Genomic DNA, 20593 nt, shown 5'->3' on the forward strand with positions numbered 1-20593 from the left:
ACAACCCATGCGTCTTGAATACACGTGTACACGTGTACAACCATTTAACACGCGCAACACGTGTTTTCAAATTATGCTCGTGAACAAAGTTGCACGCGTAATCGAAAGAACTTTTGAAGCCATTGATTTCTGAGCCAATCAATTCATCGCTTCGGACTGTGCAGAATAAAAGGCAGTGAGCCGGTTTGGAGATGAGGAAACAGCAATGGGATGTGAACGTTTTTGAGGTATAAGCCAACGTCCTCAGCGCTACAGAACATTTTTCCCGGGACCAGAAACAGGTATCACACTTAACTTTCTTTTTTGGGGAAATAATTCATAAAACCATTGCTCGGATTGCCCGTGCGATCGCGAGATGGCTTCGTTCTGTAAGACCTAAAAGAGCTAGATAAACAGTTCAAGACAACGAAATCAAATTAGACCTAAACACTGTCTAGTAGGCTACACAATACCCCTTAAAATTCCAAGAGTGCAAAAAACAGACGGATAGGAGATACAATTTTGACTTCTCGTCCTTTGGGTGGCTCAATCACATCGGCAATCCTCAAGAACAACTGAACAACATGAAAGGATTAACGTAGACATGTAATGCTCAACAAACTGATCACGTATGTCGCCTAAACTAAACCCGAGCAAGATATTTCTGTATTTCGCGAGTGTGCAGTTGGTTTTTCTGTGCGCAAATATCGTAAGAACACGAAAGTCAATCACAGAAACTTAAAGTAAAACACGCAACAAAAATTATCCCTCACCGGCTCCGTTTTTATACTCGACAAAATGGATCGATTTGGCGTACGGTGATTTCCAGATTTCGCGACAATAAAGGGTTGTAGAGTTTTCCGATAACGTGCGTTCACCACCACGTGGGACACGGTCTCAAATTGGAAGTTTACGCGTTCGCGACGACAACAATGCCAGAAAACGTCCCGAACAACTGGTACTCGCGGTGGTTTATAATCTAGGCACATTTCCTAGCCGTCCCGCGACAAAAGCCAACGAGAAATGACAAACTCTTGCATGTTCTGTTGAATTATCAATATATCCTATCAGAACTAAACGCTGTCCTTGGATGTCTAGCTGAGGAAAGTTCTAGCAAAGTGTGACACTAGTTGGATCCAGAGACTGATTCGTAAAACTCTTTCGCAGACTGTAGTTTGCTTTCGTGCAAACCATCGTCAGCTGTTTCCTTCCACGCGTGAAAGGAATGTAGTAGAGATTTGCGAGGGCTGGCACAACTTAGGAATTCGAGAGGTCAAACTCAGCTAACAAAAGCTACAGTTTCAGTCAAACCTCTGATTGCAACAGATGTTGTCTGTTTAAAGAGTCTATTTCACGGTTAGCTTTTCTCATTTGCGTTACAGCATATAAAATCCGAGGTGAATTTGAGGCAATTTCGGGCAGAAACTACAACATTGACCGAAGTAAAATAAGTAGGTCAGTGAAGCGGAGAGTGCTTGGGCAATTTCCCAAGTCATTGGAGGAACATGTTGAAAACAGCTTGACAAAATCGCCCGCAAACAAGTTAGATTACAATGTAATGCAACGGTTGAAAAGTGCGATTGACGAGGGGGGGAAATAAAACTAGCTAAAACCGTTTAAGAATGCAGTAAATGCGAGTTAATTTGTTTCTGATAGCCAAAAGAAAACCAACAGATAGTCGGTAATGAGAACACACTTTGAGCCATGACTTACAGTACATCAAATGTAGTTTGGAGAGTTAAGAGTTGCTCAAAGTGTTGCCGATAGCAACTCCAGCTCTTTCTTTCTAGGGGGAAGGGGTACTCCCAAGGGGGGAAGAGCAAGATGTCGCTGGGCTACGGGCCGGGGATAGCCCCCATTCCGTCGATACATACCTGAATGTAATTTTTACCTGCGATCAAACACCACAGAATTGATTTAATATTTCTATGAAGCGCTTCACTTATTATAGACCCTGAGGACTTCGTTAAATAGAGGTTCGTTAAATCGAGGTTCCACTGTATCTATATATCGTTCACTTTGAATTCGTTTTGCCTCAGCGACCATCGATTTAGCGATACAATCTGACAATTAAGTCTAGACTTCTTCCTCTTTCTTTATAACTATGCATCTTCCGCGCTCCTGAAACGGTGATATGAACGCAAATTTGGGTCGAAATGCGTTCGGTTGGTCACGCAACACGAAACGAATAACAGTACATGTAGCTTACAAATTACGAGTAATCCTTAATGTTTCTCAGTGTCAGCCAGCTGGGCGTGTGTATACCAACGACAACAAAAATTGCCACGCAAGAGGACACGGGATGCAAATGGTGATTCGTGCGCGCGCGCTTTTGATCGTTTTTTTTCTGATGAAAAAGCTCCTGTTCAGATAACCTGAAGGTGAACAGCACCTAGAGTGAAGCCACGATATTGCTTTTCGTGAAACGAACCTAAACGGAAGAAGGACGTGTCTACGGAATAAGAACGAACATGAAAAAGTTTGGCCTTCATGCATGTATGTGGACCAAATATTTTTCAAAGACGGGTAGCTCCTAAAAGCTACTCTTACGTGACCTCACAAGACTCGTCACGCAAAATACCTAGTACAGTAGAACCTCGCTATTTCGTACCCTCAGGGGAAACAAAAAAATAGTTTGAAATAGCGGGAGCTCGAAATAACCGATAGTTAATGACTGAAGGGCAGATCCCAGGGAAATAATTAAGAGTTCGAAATAACAGTAATTCGAAATAACCGAGTTCGAATTAGTCGGGTCCAACTGTACCTTCTTTTCTTGTTTCTAAATTTTTCCCTCGCTGGAAAGGATCGGCAAACTAAGGGAGGACACGAACCTTTTATAACACGTTTCAACGCAACTAGTTAAGCGCGTGAGCTTGTTTGACGCTGCACTTTTCTCGGAAGGTGAAACAACAAACTTACACGTGAATTTACACGTGTTTGCTAAGGGACGATTTTGTTGGGCAACCAATCAGATCGCTAGTCAGATCGCTAGTCAGGCCACGTCACGAAGAGGACTGAAAAAAAGACGTGTACAACAGCCTGTCACACTCGGAGAGGGCTTTTAAGACGGGGTTTGATCTGTTCAACACTACTGAACAGAATGGAGTAACAAATACCACAACTTATACACGATCTGCTAGACTGAAGCTTTCTAAAACTCGTCACAAAATAGAACATGCTCGAGCAATAACATAACAAAATGACGTCATGCACAATCAACTCACTCGAGAGCTAATGACATTTCCCAAATAAACCGTCACCTTGATATGTCCCATTGCAGAATCTAACTGTGGATTTGACCCCTGATACAACGCAAAACATGACCGACTATGCGTCCAAGAATGACAGCTCTACAGAACTAATCCTTGCCGCAATTTTGAAAGCTAGAAAACGCGAAACTTAGGTTCGAAAACTGTCCGCCATTATAGCTATTGTAGGCATTGCACGCTTGCAAACTGGACCAAGCTGTATTTCTTAATCAGAGCTCACCTTCATTCATTGATGTATTGGAAGCGTTAATCCATCGATGATGGTCGCAAGTTACAAGCGACTGGGACTAAAACGTCCGGTCAGCCGCTAAACTTCGATCGTTTCCTGAGGATAATCATGCCTCTTGCCCTCAGATTACAATGGCGAGGATATTATCGCACAATCTCGAAACATGAGTTGCCGGCAAGCGGTTTGTTGTGAAACATTGAGGTTCTCGCAGACCAAACATCGAAAACGGCATCAATCACTGAACTAGGATGCACTTTATTTCTCCGGGGGAGGTACTACCAAACCTTAGGGTGGGGGTGGTCGGTACGCTTCTTGAAACATTTGTCCCATTTCAGACCAACATATGCAAGTTTCCCCATATCATGTTTCAAACCCGAGACAAAATTCAGGCATGACCAAACCAAAGAACTGCTTAGTTTTGTGTTGATAGCCATAAATCGCACTTCTCAAGCGAGGAATAATGGTAAAAATAGCTTTCTTAAACAGTTACACCATATTATTATCCAACTGCAGTGAATACCATCCAAATAACCGTACAAATATACAGCGATATTGTACTGTTATTTGTACGGTAGAAACCCTGTTTGCCGTACAGGTCGGCGCGCGCACGCAAAAATGTCACACTCTCCCTCTTTCATTGATAAATTTATTGACTACAGCAGTTGGATAATAAATCTCTTATTAGATGTTTTGGTGTGTAGTATCTCTTTATATTTTTACTCATTGTTTGTATTTTGACCCACCCTACGGGATCGTCAATATACGGCACAACTCGTAAAAATATACAGCGATACTACACACCAAAACATCTAATAAGATATATTTACAGACCAGAGCTAACATAGCGCAAGAACAGCTGCCTCTGACACCAAGAGGAAGGCCGCAATTCACAACTATGACTTTACTCACTCGGTGTGTTGCAGATGCACACCTACAGACCCTTATGGCACATGTTTAGCTATTCCTCATACTTGTTGGACTAGAATGCCAAAAAGGCATTACCCGTCTTCAACAAGTAAATGGTCTCTAAACATTGCAAACAATTCTCGTCCCTAAAGGCCCCAGTCCTTTCATGGCCCCTTTACACAACACGGAATTTACGGTGCGCGCGGATAAGCCCTAGCATAAAATTGGTATCCGTGTCATTCTTCACCCCAGGTGCGGCTGAAAGAGGACACGGAAACAAAGTTTATCCCATTCGTATCAAAAATTCCGTGTTGTCAAAATGGGCCATGAGGCAAGCATGAAGAATCGCCAGCGCGATTACGATGAACACTCGAACACTCGCTGGGCTGACAAACGAAAGCACAACATTGACGTCAGTTTTTTGAGCGTCTGTCCTGTTATTGATAATGAACTTCGTCATAACGTGGTCAGAGTAGCTGTGGATTCACTCAGCTATCACCACGTGAATCCACAGCTACTTTGACAGTGTTATGACGAAATTCATTGTTAATAACAGGACAGACGCATAAAAAGCTGACTTCAATTTGTTTTTTTCACAAAAACAAAAAGGTAGAAGATACAGCGCGTAAATTATAAATGCACGTGTCTGTCCACTTATTGACAATGAAAATTAGCCAATGAGCAAGCGAGAATGTCTGTAGTTATTGTAAATCACGCTACGGAAGCTCAAAAAACCAGAACGAGCAAGAGGTCGATATTGCTGAACAAAAAAACCCGCGGCTTTGGGGAAAGAGAATGATTGCCAACAACGTAAACAAAACTAGCGGTCACAATGATCAAAACTTCTCGTTAGTATGGGGGTTCTACAATACGACCATTTTTATTTATGCCGCACGCCGACTCTAGAATTAAAACCTGCGTAGAAAGCGTTTCTGTACGAAGAGCTTTTTCCGCATTCTAGCCGCGTGCAAATTGGAAAGAGAGCAAAAAGTTCACCTGCTTCGTCGATTTTTTGCTCTCGATCAAGAACGCTTGCTATACAGGCTAGCGGAATTCTGCTTCTAGAGAAATCAAAATGATATTCGGCTTTAGTTAGCTTTGATTTTACACCTGCAGGTATAAGACCAGAAGTAGAACCTAATCAACCGTTCACGTACCTTTGTTATTTGCAGACATTGCATTCTGGTCCCCGCCGGGATTATCGCCGTCGTCAGACTGCCCCAGGGGCATAGCCATGAAGTGTTGCTCATCCGCTGCCCACTTTGCTAGAACTATGGCATTGGCTTCATGTTGACTGTTACACTCCAGAGGCGCTTTACGAAGAGAAAAGCGCGATCGACGACTTTCTTCGCTTGCTCTCAAGATCTCGAGCTCCTTCTCTCTGACCTTCAATGACTTCAGACCTTCAGCGACACTAACAATGAACGTTAACTAGTGTTACCGTAACGAAGGGCGCCTTAACATTTACAAACCCAATGCGGGGAATTTGCAGGTCATCAGCATTTTTTCTGAAATAATGTATTGACGCCTGAAAGTTGACTGATGGTGACTGATCTCACTAATATGAGCGCCCGAGGGAAGGGGCAAACCCCGGGAACAAAATTATCGCCAAATCGCCGCCAACACATTTCTCAACATTTTACTGTCATTCGCCGCCGTTACTGATTTCGGCCGTCACGCAACGCTTTACCCCACTTGCAGGGAGATGCGTTGCGTGACCACCCAAAATAACGGCTTCTCCACGTTCACGTTCAAACACTGTTATCTTCTCGATTAAACTATCCCGGCGTACAGTTAAGGCTTGGTAGCGTTTCTGTGACTCTTTCTTGCTACTGCGATTAACCATTTTTATTTAAGTTAAAAACCCGAATGAAAAGTAAAGTAACTGAAAATCCGGGTAAAGCTATTAAAGTAGCCCCCAGCCCGGGGGAGGGGGGGGGGGGTTTCTCTCTACAATGACCTAAACGGGGAGGCCCAGCCCGAAGGGGGTATCTTTTTAAGCCTTTAGATCTATAAAAGGGTGGGGATTTCACAAGTTAAGGTATCTGAAAGGGTAGGGAAATCTGTCATTTAGTTACGCACCTTATGGCTGTATCATTTAATTTATTAAGCACTACATGAAAATGACAAGATTTCCTGTTTTGGTGATTTATTCATGATACGGGCCAGTTATGAAAGCATGTGAAACGAGTACATTTTTTTTTCAATTTAAGGCATACAAAAGGGGTGCCTTTCCTGTCAAAGTGGTATACAAAATGTAAGGGGATGAACCTCGGGGCGGAGCACCCCGTATAAAAATTTTGTAGAGTACCGCCTCCTCGGGAAAGTAGCAGGAAGAGAGAGACTGATGGATTTATGACTCTTCATAAAGGATTTATACACATACATGCCTTGTTTCTGGATTTTATACTAATAATAATTTTCAACAGTAAAGTTCAATATGTACACATCAACATAGCCGGGGGGAGGGTCATCATCAATGCACCAGTAGTCTGCCCACAGATTCCAGACCTTCTATTCTGTCTTGAATTCGTCTAGATCGCAATTAGCAAAAGTATTAACCGCAGGGGATTTGAGAACAGTCCGAACGCAAGGGAGTGACCCTGGAGAAAGACAAAATAGATTTTTTTTTGCAACCGCCTCGCGGCTGCTCTCGCGCACCCGAAGAAAAATAACTCGGAGCAAAAAAAGAAACGCCTGTGGGTTGACCAATGCGCCAGCTGTTGCGACCACAATAGCGACGTAAGCTTTTTGACGCAAACAACAATAACATTTGCCCTTCAGGCGATCAACTTGCGCACCGGAGTCTTCATATGATTTTATTACCGTATTCTATGACTGGTCCACCTCGTACATGCACAAGGCTACACGGCTTTTCACTAATGAAAATAATCGAAAGAAAATAGCGATCTTACTTGGACTGGAACAAATAGGTTTTGTCAAATCGTGCAGAACTCTAAAAGGCCCGCCGTCCTTCCCTTGGCAAGGACAAAACCTGTTTACAAAACCTTTTGTTCGTAACCATTGTTCTCTTCTGTGGCAACAACAATTTTGCATATTTGCGACAAGCGTTCAGTGGCTTCGAATGCTTGATTCCAATTGACAGCAGCCTCCTTCACTGAGCAAAACCTTATTTTTATGAAAAAAAAAAAAATATATATATATATATTTTTTTTCATTGCCCAAAATATATCAACACCAAAATCAGTGTAGTATTCTAACCTCCATTGAAATCTCCGTCTCTATTCCCCGTGTACGATTTTGAATTCCATCGGAAGCTGTCGGATTATTATGAAGCAAATGAGCAAAATAAGCCTTTGAGCATCACGATGTAAATTTAAGAAGCAAAAACACAGCATAACGCTTACGTAAAGGCAACATCTGTAGCGCCTAAAGGCAACTTTGATAGCAAAGAAAATGGCAGACAACGCAGCGGTGAAAGTGCAATTCTCTTGACCCCTTTCACCTCAGTATTCCCGATCAAAACATCACGCATCTGGAAACCTAGACATTGTCTTGCAAATGAAAACGAACAAAGCATTATTTCACACGCTCCAACCCATTGTTCTCTGTAAGATATTTTTCACCAATAGTCACGACAATATTTCTCCTAAATCTTGACGCATTTCAATGCTCCATCGCTACTAAAGTAACACAACCAAACGTGCGTATTTAATGTTTCCCTTCCCAAAAATTTGAAGCCCTTTTCAAATAACATAGCCTTCTGTTCCTAAAGTCATTTTAAAAAATCTCAGATTAAGGGTAAAAACAAGTCAACATAAAATTTTAACTCCGCTGCAGTTAGGCATTCTTAATTTTATCCTTGCTCAACATTTACTCTAGTCTGGATTCGACAACGCGCTTCACACTCTTGAAATCGTGGAATACCTGTACGTTTAACCGTTTTATAACAACTTATCTGGAATTTGGTTCCGCTGAGCACGTTTCACTATGGCGCCGGACCTTGTTACCGCTTCATAAAATGTTCTTACCGTTTTCCCTTGGAAGGGTTTTGTCTGCAGCTGGAACAGTGTACTGTACAAAAAACATCAACCCACTCTTTTCGAACGTCACACAAAGCAAAGCAAAGCAAGTGATCAAAACAACCTTGCGTTATTCAAATAAGTTTGCCAAGTCACAATAAAACGGCAAAAACGAACGATCTTGTTTTCTCATAACCTTACACAAAGGAAACGCAAGAGCAATACAAAATAAAACAAAGCCTACATTGTTTACACTCGGGGTTGACAAACATACCAATGACCAGCTTTACCCTCTGGTTCGCGGGCTTTATACAAATAATCCCTCACGAATAATATCATGAAATAAGTCAGTTAAATACTTCGAAAGTCAGTATTAATCCATGTTCATCCCTCGCGGGCCTTCGCGATACCAAAGCCTTAAAGCGTACTCCACAATCCCCAAAGAAATTATGGGTTGCATTTGTTTACCAATGGTTGATCGAAGATCAACGTGTTTCAGACTGATAGGAGGGGAAAAAAACAAAATATGTCATTTGTGGTCAACAGCGTGAACTTCGATCAAACAACGAGAAACAACTCCCAGTGCCAGCCATGAAACCTTAAGTATTGTCGCGTAAGGCTTTCCAGAAAAGGATTATTGGTTAAACGGTCTGTTACGATAATGCGCATGTACGGCTTTTATTGACACCGGAAGGTCCTATAGAAGGTTTTTAACCAATAGAAATCAGACGCGCCAAACGTGAATTATGATGTACAAGATTGTCCACAGAGCGCGAACGAAAGCTCTTGTCCAATATCGCAAAATAAAATGCACTGGTTCAAATGTCATTTAAGGCCACCATCTCTGACCACTTTAATTTTTGTAAATTTTTTTTCCATTTTATTGCAGCTTTCCCTATTTATTTTTGTATATAAATTTTGTTTATTTAATCTTGCACTCATGTCACTGAGTGACTCTGCAAGAATCAAATGTGAATGTAGTAGACAAGAGTTGACGAGAATCGACGAGTATGTATGAGAAATGGCGGGTAATGAGAGTGAAAGGTTTGAACTCTCAGTAACTCCCGTTTTTGAGAAACAAAAGTGGAAACCTTTGGAGTCAGGGTATAGGGGAGTTCAATAGGCCATTTCCGAGTTACCTTGTGCCACTGTTTCAAAACCAGCCCTCGTGCAAAAACTTTCGTATGAAAATGGCTTCTGTTGACAGAACAAATTTTCACATGAATTGTTTCGCACGAAGACTCGTTTTGACGAAAAGGCAATAGGCAACTCGGAAATGGGCTAAAGGGAAATTAAGGATGGTTGTTAGATCAAGGATGCAAAGCAAAGAAAAAGATTCCTCAAAAACCAACCTGATGACTTTAGTGGTGCTGCAGTAGATTTCAGGCTTGGAGTTCCAGTGATTGAATGAGATATAACTCCGTGTTGTCGCCCAGATCCACTGATAGCCCTTGATCAGAATGCGGTAACAACCAGTTTTACCTTCTCCGTATTCCATGACTAAAAAGGGGGAATAATAATGATATTATTCACTTAAATGACACAAGCTAACATGCATAAGATCCACTAATGGAAGAGTACTTAAAGGAGCTCAGTCACAACATTTTGAGTTATTTTGGCCACATACAAAATTACCTTTAAATTGAAGGAAACCTTTAAATCGTAGTTTACTAAGATACAAAAGCACCAAAGAGATAATATTCGACCTTAAAGGAACAAGGATGGTTAAAGATGGAGAAGATTAACACGGATTATAAAAATTAGGCTTATCTTTTCAAGCTGCACAAACCATGAGATACACGTGGCTCCTTTAATTGTTATTTACAGTAACTGTTATTTTTCTTCTCTTGTTTGGACAAGAAAAAGTTCACAAAATATCTGCATGGAAAACATCTTATCAACCAGTCAGAACTTGATAAAGTGAGCTTTCCACAACAGAGTCAGACAAGCCTGTTATCAAGAGCCAACGGTTGCCTTCAACAACTTTCAAAACTTAAACTGTTTCGACAACATAATAATCATAGAAAATTTTTTTAAACTCTGTCTCATATCTAATGAGGGCTCAACACTGAGGGTCCCAGTTGGGAGAGCCCAATGCTGAGGAATGAAGTTCCTTGCATGAGAGCACCCAGTGTTGAAGGGAGGGCCTAGTACTGAATGTCCTTACCTATTATTGAGGATCCCTACATGAGAGAACCCAGTACTGAGGGTCCTTAAATAAGAGGGCTTTTAAGCTTTAAGTTTACTGGATCCCTTCAAGTAGGGACCCTAAGAATACTAAGGGTCGCTACTTAAGAGTGTCCAATACTGAAGCTCCTTACATGAGAGGGCCCAATGTTGACCATAATATTATCATGAGAGATCCTATACTGTGGTTTTGTATACACGTTTATGTTGGACCCTACATAGAATGGGACAGTACAAACAAATACTGTGGAAGAAGCTCTGTTCACTGTATAATTTGTAAATTACAAATGTATAGGTAAGTGGGCAACTAGTTATTGAAAAGGAATGCACTACTGGTAGAAACCTAACAAAGGAAGAAGGCATTTGTTGCTAACTCGTGAACAGGAATTAACAAAAAGTATCAAAACAAGGTAAGCAATGTGACAATTGACAATAAACTCACGTGACTCATGAGCCTTGGCATAAACAGTTAGGTCATCCTGATGAATGTAGTCATAGACTGAAGTACCGAGCACCTCAAATGGCAGGTATCCAGTGATCAAGATCGATCTACAACATAAGCACAAGATGAAACAAATATGACCCATATTATCTTATAATACTGCAAGAATTTCCCTTCTTATTATTATTGTTATCTCTTATCTATATTTTCTGTGATTAGTTATAAGGCAAGAGAGAGTACAAGTAAAGATTGAAGTTGTTTTTATTGCAGGGCTGTCATTAAGTTTTGATTCACTTGTAGCCTTGTTCTCCACACCATAGCAAACTTGTTACTTTGTGAGTGAATTATATCAACAACAGGCAATTTCACCTGTAGCATCAAGGGCAAATCAAGCATACTCAGCGATAAAGCGATAAAACAGGTGTTATGGGTTATGGCCCTCGAAGGCAGCCCTGTACTGCTCTACATTGCTTCAAACCCATAACATGTTCTTCTTCCTTTCATACTTACCGTGGATCGACAAAAAGAAATTTTCCATCAAGACTGTGCCGTGATGTAAATTCGTCTTCATCACATTCACATTCCACCTCTCTCGTGAAGCTAGGTCGAGACACTAGGCCCACGCCAACCAGGAAGAATGGACTGACTGCACCTCCAATGGGGGTGAGTGCAGTACTCTTTTCATTTGTTGCAAGCACCCCTGCTGGAATAAACACTGTATTGATAAGACAAAATACAAAAATAATAATAAAAGGAGCAGAGCAAGGTAATGACCAAGTGCAATGTCTTGTTTTTGTTGACTTTCACTGTGCAGTTTTAAAAAATATCCAGACCTCAATGAATTTATCAAATAGGAAATTCTGTGGGGAAAATTTGGATGTAAAGATATATACATGTAATTCATCCTTCACACCTCTTTACAATAATACAGTATATCATTACAAATACAATGTTGACACAGAAACCAAAGAAGAACATATCAATGAACTACATGTAAGAGATTCCTAGGCTTACATTTTGTTCAAAAGGCTAGGGGGGTAAAATAGAGGTGTATTATAATTAAGACATGAACTGCAAAACGATGCAACTGCAGAGGGTGCAAATTTTTTTTCTTTACCCACAGTGTCCAGTGCACTGAATATAAGCCCATTGTGTGATAGGCTTATTTCTGAGACAGTGCATATTTACTAGAAATATTTTGCATCTAAGATTTGGGACACTTATTTTTTTGGGGGAACGTATGGTTAGCATAGTGGTGATGGTGGAGGAGAGGGGAGGAGGAGAGGACTTCTCAGGAGTAGAAGTAAGTACTACATGTAAGTAAAACTTAATTTAGCCAGGTGGCCCATTCAGCATCATGGCTGGAGTTATGATTGGAATTTGATTAGGGGTATAGAGTCCATTAATATTTTTAATAATCAGTAAAGTGATTTACATCTCTGACCTTGGGTTTGACTCTGCTTTTGGTGTTCAGTTTCTTTTCTCATCCACTGGTCAATGTAGCCAACACAGTGAACATCTTCATCCCCAGCCGGTTCACCATCTTTACCTCGCACTAACATGCGAAAGTTAAAAGTTCGTCGGGATGGGCCACTCTCCACAATAGTCCCATTTCCTTAAGAAACAAAAAATGATTATTTTGCTTTGGTTCTGCAATATTACCATGATGTCAAAAGATCCCTTCTCAAGAAGAAAGTAAGTAATCTCTGATGGGAAACAAAGATACCCATTATGTCCAGCTGTCCAGAATAAGAGTTGTATCCTCTGGAAAGCTCCCTGTCTTGACGAAGAACCTCCCTGGTCACTGCATCTTTGTCATCTGGATGGACTACCTCAAAGATACTCTTACCAATCAGGTCTTCCTAAAGGACAACACAGTCACGAGGAAAAATATACAGATTGAGCCTCCACAGCAGTCAAATGCATCACACACCACTTAATGTAAAATACATCCTACAAGTATCTTTAAAATCCACTGACACTTATGTCAAGCCATGGAAAAGTCACTTACCTTTTTAAAGCCAAGAAGATCTTCGATGCTCTTTGACACAAACACAAAGTCTCCATGGGTCGATAAAACCAGTAAAAAGCCATTAAGGGCCTGAGAAATTGTAGATCAAAAAATATATTCATTATTAATTACTTGTAAAATAAGCATTTTTTGACAGTTTTCACCAGTTGACCCCATCTGTTATATTACATACATGCATAGCCACAGTATCTGTAAAGTTTATCAATCATATGTTCTGAAAAGAGTAGGGTAAAAGAGGGAAGTATTCAGGGTCGACATACTTGTAAAAGGTAAACACTAACATATTTTGCACCTTATCTAGAAGTTCACCGATTTCTTCACTAGACAGAAATGAAGACATTAACCCAGATTCACTACCAAGGACAGACATGGTTAGATCTGTATAAAAGAAAAGTATTATTAATATGATTATGTGCACTGAGAGACAGGGGTAATGGAAACAGGTATGAATGTATGAATGCATACTGTACATGGGTACACCTGGTGCAAACTATGCAATGAGCAAGCAAGGTTTGAACAGTCATGTATATATTAATTTTATTCAAAATTATAAGTTTGCTTACCATTATGGACTTTCATGTAACCAACTGTCATTTTTAACACAGTGGTCTTGTCCAGTTTACGCTGCGAGCTTGCACACGAAGGAACCATGGCGGCGAGTTCACTGATGTAAACGTTCAGTTTGTCGCGCCTCTTTTTCTCGCTCAGGTTTCTGGAGGGTCTGTGAGACAAACAAAAACACATTGCAGTTTCTTGAGGATGTTAACATTCACGAACTGAAAGTAATCATAGATAAGATAAAAGCATTCACACAGTATCTCTCAATGACTATTAATCAAATAGTCAGCAGTCCATCTCTTTGAGTCTTCCACTGTATGTTCAAAATGCGGATAGTTTGGAATGAGATAATATATAGATTTAGCCAGCCTAAAAGTGGAGCTCCTGGGCTGGGTTGTTCAAAGCCCGATTAAACTAACCCAGGACAAACGAGAATTTTGATTTGAGTTTTGTTACTGTGCGGTGGTTTTCTGGATATTGTTTGGCATTCTGTTCTGAGTTTGAATAATCTCAAAATACTGTACATGAAACAAAAGCAGTGAAAAACATCTGTATATGAGAATTTGTATACTCAGGTTAACTAGTATTAACCAGCTTCCGAACAACTACAACAACAACTACAACAAGTTAACTTGACATGAGCCCGCAATCCAATCAAAAGCCAGCACTTGGTCAGCGGTCATCTTCAAAAAAAGCAAGTGACCTTAATGTGTTCTAAACTTGAGCCCACAATATGGTCACATGATACTGGTCAGCAGAAACCTTGTTTTGACAGGTGTTGATTGACCGTAACATGAACTAAATTTTCCCCCTAGTGATTTGTCCGACAAATTCAAACTGGTTTCAATTGAAGGTACAAGTCCCTGTGACTGGTCCATTAACCGATTTAAATGCGTACGCTCACACATATTGCTAAGGAGGTGAAATTTCATTTCCAGTTACTTTCGTCAGCCTGAGCGCAGAAAATTTAAACCATTCAACAACTTGTAAATTCAATAACATTTTAGATGTTTTTTCTTTGTGTTTTACAAAATTAATGCAAAGCAAAAAAGTACACGCAAAAACAAAATAAGAGAAAAACAGACATCTCTGTGTGGCTTTCGTGTGCTTTGTTTGATCTTATCGAAGTGCCGAAGTGCCGAAGTTCTGAACTGTGCACACGCAGATAGATATATATCAGGGTCACTTCCAGTTTCTTTAAATGCTAAAAGAAATGTGGCTTTTCAAAGTTGGAAACATAGCTATACATTCCTTTGGTAAAATCGTGCTTTTTTCAGAGAATTACGAATTTTTCAATATTTTGAAATTTTCTCAAAATCTGACCTTTTAGAAATAAAACAAAATCTATGCATAGCATAATAAGGTTAAAATTAAAATATTAAATATATGGAAAAATCCCAATTAAGTAATGTGCTTGGGAGCCTTTACATTTTTTCAGAATGAATCACATGACCATGGGCATGGCCCGATGACATCATCACCAGTTTTACTGATCATAAAAAAGTTAAAACACATGAAATAACACTGAACTAGCTAAAAATGACAAGGTTATAGGAGAATAAATTTTCCTTAGCAACGGCTCAGAAAGATCAGTGGGCCCTTAAAACCCCTCAAATGATCTGTTCATGGGACGAGTTGCAGGGCCTACACCTGTAGTCTCCTGAACTTGCACAAACAGTAATTTGACTGGGAATTAAGGTGGAAATACAGTCAATTAAGACTTCTCAGCCTGCCCCCTATACTGCTACCTGAACCCCAAAATCAGTTGACAATGGATTGCTCAGTGTAAGTACTAAGTTTATAAATTGTTTGACTGTTTAGCAGACTCGGCATGCACATTAAAGGGACACAGTCAGCTGGTGCACATGTGCATAAGATACTATTTCATAGCTAATTTGCATATCACAGAGATGCGATCCATACTGTTTTTAACCAAATATGATAAAAATAATATCATAGCTTGATCAAAAGCACACTCAAAAAGAAAAAGATTGAAAAAGATTGAAAATCAAGCAAAACGCTGTGAAGATTGAAGCGGATTTCTAGCTGCACTGATTTCAGGTAGAGGTGAACTTTTTTCAAACAGAGGAAACTAGTGTCCAGGTCAGTGTGGTCCCATTAAGCTGACTGTGTCCCTTTAACAACTGCATAGCAGTGATGCGACTCATTTACAATTTATTCCAGTTATGTTGCGCTATATATACAAGGAAATATTTGGCTCTTGTACACATGTGGTGTATGGTGTACATGCATGCATGGACTCTTCCATACTTGATCTGAAACAAACCCTTTTCCTGCATAGCCATGGCAAACATTCAGTCATTAAATGCATGTATGTACCAATTTTGTTAACTGCCATGTGATAACTCACTTGTATTTCTTGGAATTATCTGCCTGTCCATTCTCTTCCCCTGAATTCAGTTGGACATCTTTGCCGTCATTCCTAGATGAGAAAATAACCAAGGATGTCAGCGCATGTCAGATAACTGGTAGCCAATGGCAGTTGTAATTTTGGGGGATGCCCTATGTACTTACATACATGTATGGCCTCAAGGCTGTCATTAGGGGCCGTATTGATGAGCCCTTGATGCTACAGGTGAACTTGCCTGTTGTTAATACAATTCACTCACAGATGACCAAGGCAATTGGTGGCTCAAAACTTAACGACTGCCCTGAACCTAACGGTAACATATGCAATTCAGATAAATGGGTGTGTGATTAACTGGTTGATTGACCAATCAACTAATCAATCAATCAATCAATTAATCAATCAAATATTCAATCATTAATTCACTTGTGTCACTAGGGTACTACCTTAGACTACTGATGGCAATTACCAATGTCATTACCATCACATTCACATCTGATGTAATTAGTAGGTGGAAAATAGAAATAGGCACAGTAAGAGTAAACAGTCTTTTTCAAGAATAGAACACTACAGAACATGTGCATTGTTTTGCCAAGCACTAAAACCTGCATCACTCAACCCATCACGTGTCATGTGCTAAACATAAAGCCCATCATACACTAATAAATAGGCAGTAATTTACTTTAGAATGGCACATAGGACTTCAAAGGGAGCCTACAACCATCTACATGTACATGTAAGAGAGTGGTAAAGGGGGGATCAAGATCACCTTTCACAGAAAATAAATTGGTCCTTTCACAATTCACAGGAAATAAAATCGGCATTTTACGTTTCCCGAAAAAAAAAAAAAAATGTAGTTTTTGACACAAATGTACCCAACTTATATTTGAAAGTTACGCCCAAGCACAGAATTGTTAAATGTCTTTATCATCTGTCCACCTCTTGTTCTACATGCAGCAAAAAGCAATCTGAACAAGAACATGAAGAAGGATGATTGTCCTGTCACCGTCACACAATATTGTTAATTACTGTCAAAACTAATAGAAGACACGACCAGAATCACGGTTCACGACAAAAAAAATACTTCTTTTTCATTTCACGGAGAATTATTTTGGAAAATCACGGTTCATGGCTTCTAATGAAATCATGACTCACGAGAAAAAAAGGAAGCCATTTCATATTTCAGGAGAAACAAACTAGGCCATTTACAAATAACGAAAATACCCTTTACCACCCTCATGTAGGAGATTAATTGAAATCCAGATGGGCACATAACTGTGCAACTCAGCTTAATTAGCCTCTTATCCAGGCACAAGTGCACATGTATATTAACCATGAATTTATTTACAACCTGAGAAACAAAGAAACAAAATTCTACTTGGTGCTACATGTCCTCCTACCGTATATACAGTGACTTATTTGCTCAGCAGGTGATTCCAGCAAATATCCATACCACAGGCGGGATCTAGATCTTAACACCCCCTCCAATGCCATCTAAGAAATTCCAAAATGCTCAACCTTCCCTCACTCTCGGAATTCCACCTTGTTCTACCCCCATCACTATGACTTTGAAATTCTGTCATCATTCAAAACCCCTCAGAGCCATTATTTCAAAAGTCCTCTCTAACTTCTACACACCTTTAATATTAAATGGTAATTCACATAAATTTGCACTCCTTCTGCATAAATTTGCACTCCTTCCCCCCGCCCCAATTTCTTCGGAATTCAAAGATGCTGCCTGTGGTACACATGGGTATGGAATTTTTCTGGAATTACCCATTAAAGTTATTTCAATTTAACTGTCGCAGTTTTTCCACCATTTTTTTCTTGACTGCTGTGAATGCTTTTCTTTGAACATTGATACCCTTGATAAGGGCAACTACAGGATATCAGCTTGTTGACCTGGCATGGCCTTCTCTTTGAGAGCACTTGCCGTTCAGACTATAGATTGTTTTTGATACATTAAAATTAAACATCACATTGTTGTCTAGAGTACAGAAACTAAGGAAATTGAATGACATGTTTATTCATTTCTGTTGTTTGTGTCCTCTAGACCTTGTTATCAAGCTATCCGCTCTCAGATCCCAGATTAGTTTGCACTTGGCTCACAAATGCAAATCATAAATTTCTGTACATTGCGTTTAGACCACAAATTTACTGTTAAATTGTGTTGTCTGCTTACTTAATTAAGCATTATTTTGTAACTATATTACATTTGTAAATGCCTTTCATCTGTGCAGGATACTGAAATAAGTTGCATGCATGATTAGGTAAAAAACAAAACCTCTCTAGACCTGAGCTCATGTTCAAATGCAAGGCTTGTTTTGGAGAAAAATTAACTTTAAAAATATGAGTCTAAACATGATTTCAAAATTGTCAAAACAATACCCAATAACTGCATAGTAAATGTTGATAGATAACCTCCAGTTGTCTAGTAATAATATTAAACTGCATGTATCTTGCGCTGCATTGAATGTTCACATAACAAATCGAATAATCCCCCACAAAATTCATGAGGGAATCTTGCCTAGACATAGGTCAAGGTTGAGGGAGCAAGGAAGTTTGTAAACGAAAAGTTTCATAGCTGGAGAAAGTCACGTCATTTGTTGCATCAAATGAAATTAATCCTCGGCTGCCCGATGTTTAGAAAGCAAAGGTTGGAGGTCATTGGCGACAGACACGGTAATCAAGACAAAATGTTTAAGCTATGAATGGTACACTCACCCTTTCTCTCCAATTATTTCGCTCATGGCGCGTCGGCCAAAGTCGTCTCTTTTTTATAAGTTGCCGTATTATTCATCGCAAATCGCGGTCTCTGCCCATTCTCCAGTTAATGTGCTTGTGAACTCGTAATATCTTAACCAAACACTTGTAAACACAGGCACGTCTACGAATTCAAGTGTAATCGATTGCCAAAATGGCGGTCGATGGCCCGATCACCTAGCAAAAGAACTTAAAGAAGGGCCACCAGTCAGAGAGAGTTCGTCTCAGACGAAAACCATTTCATCACAGAACACTCCACACAGTCGCTGAACGAAAAGAAGCCGGAATATCCAACGGGCTAAATCGATTCACAAACTGATATCAACCTTGTTTATGTGCGCCAATATTCAACGAAAAGGCTGTGAAGGTAGCACTCGTGAATTTTCGGAAAGAATCGGTAAAATTTCGGTGATGTTGAACCATTTCCAATCCCAGCGCCCCTTTCGTCCCTTTCGTCTGTTAGCCGGTAAACATGAGTTCAAAGGTCGCTCGAGGGGGGGAACTGTTCTTTGAAGCCCCTCGCGGAGGCAGGCAGATTGCACCCAGTTACTTTGCTTCCCTTTCATGTTCCGAGTGCAGCGAAAGAATAAGGACAGGTGTGAGGTGCACGCAGGCTACGCGAGCAGTACCCTAGACTGCAAAACAATATCCTGTTTTGTCTTGCTTTTCTATTTATCAGCGAGAACTCATCTTGCACAGACATCGACAAACACGCGCTAAGACCCCCGGTAAAACACTGTTTTACAGTTCGGAGGCCCTTTTGGGCAAAGAGATGTGTTATTTTGGAAACGTCAAGTATTGTAAGACTTTCATATGCCAAGGAGCCTCCAAGTTCAGAAAAATATTGCTTTTCCCAGGGGCTGCCTTATAATATTACTCGGTTGTTCGGGGACTCGGTAGGTTCGAAGCGCGAGCGCCATGCATGATATACCGGTCCTCTATGAACTTTGATCCTTTACATCAAAGCAAAGAATATCTGGTGCTGTGATCACATGAATCAACACGTGAAAGACGTGACTGAAATAGTTTTCAATTTCGCGGGAATCTCGTCATGCACTGACTGCTGCACTGACAGGAAGCCTCTTTTCCCTACTTGTTCGCGATTTTCCCGCTTAGGGATTGAACCCTGTGTAAAAAGAAAAAAAAACTGAAAAGATTTCTCAAAGGAAGGAATTTTAGATTTAAAAAAAAAAAGAAAGAAAAAGGAAAAGACATGTTCCCGGCCGGGCTCGAACCGGCGACCTTCCGCGTGTAAAGCGGACGTGATAACCACTACACTACGGAAACATCCGATAACGAGAACGTGCTTCTTTATAAATTTATCGATAATAATTACTGGGAACGAGTAAACCAGTCAGCCTCAAGCGAAGCAAGCCAAGAGCGATCTGGGCATCAAATCATCTCACCGCGCTTGCCTAACTTCTTTTAATTTTTTTCGCCCTTGCCGGGAGCTTGTTCACACAGGCTATTGGATTCCCAGTTCTGCTCAAAAATCCGCAAGATTGCAAAGTCGTCCATACTACGCCGGAGGAATTTGAGAACGGAGGCTTCATTCTGAAAACGCATCAAATTACGCGACCCGAGAGCACTCATCCCACATAAAATTAACGAGGGGGCTTATCGTATCTCTTAAGGCTTTAAGGGGTTCTTTAGGGGTTCTTTTCAAAATTTCCCACGAGTACCCCCGTACTTTTTGTATGGGAGTCCCCCACCGGGAAAGCACCAGTCATTTTGAATTTGTGTTTGAGGAAGACTCTGGCATCAAAAGTACATGATTACAGTGACGTTATCGTTTTCCAAAAGCTTCGTTTTCAAAATGTTTCTCGTCCCGACACGAAAACGAATTTAGCCGGCGTTTTCAAATTCCTCCGACTTGA

The 20593-nt window shown here is 40.4% G+C and overlaps 1 protein-coding gene and 1 non-coding gene across 2 annotated transcripts in view; both read right to left on the minus strand.

Moving 5' to 3' along the window:
- The window catches only part of LOC145496533 (uncharacterized), a 29747-nt gene extending 10297 nt beyond the window's left edge, over positions 1 to 19450 (minus strand). Inside the window, exons 1-11 of the mRNA XM_081476227.1 lie at positions 18678 to 19450; positions 15957 to 16028; positions 13591 to 13748; positions 13320 to 13405; positions 13007 to 13096; positions 12722 to 12857; positions 12440 to 12610; positions 11506 to 11695; positions 10996 to 11102; positions 9719 to 9866; positions 5541 to 5797 (exon numbers count right to left, since the gene is read on the minus strand). Of these exons, the coding sequence (XP_081332353.1) occupies positions 5541 to 5797; positions 9719 to 9866; positions 10996 to 11102; positions 11506 to 11695; positions 12440 to 12610; positions 12722 to 12857; positions 13007 to 13096; positions 13320 to 13405; positions 13591 to 13748; positions 15957 to 16028; positions 18678 to 18703 (1441 nt within the window). The 5' untranslated portion in view covers positions 18704 to 19450. The remainder of the gene's footprint in view (positions 1 to 5540; positions 5798 to 9718; positions 9867 to 10995; positions 11103 to 11505; positions 11696 to 12439; positions 12611 to 12721; positions 12858 to 13006; positions 13097 to 13319; positions 13406 to 13590; positions 13749 to 15956; positions 16029 to 18677) is intronic.
- Positions 19451 to 19930: 480 nt separating this feature from the next.
- On the minus strand, positions 19931 to 20003 carry Trnav-uac (transfer RNA valine (anticodon UAC)). Its single transcript has one exon. It is a non-coding gene; the product is annotated as a tRNA-Val (tRNA).
- Positions 20004 to 20593: the final 590 nt, after the last annotated feature.

The sequence above is a fragment of the Orbicella franksi genome, chromosome 9, assembly GCF_964199315.1.
Source record: "Orbicella franksi chromosome 9, jaOrbFran1.1, whole genome shotgun sequence".
Lineage (NCBI taxonomy): Eukaryota > Metazoa > Cnidaria > Anthozoa > Scleractinia > Merulinidae > Orbicella > Orbicella franksi.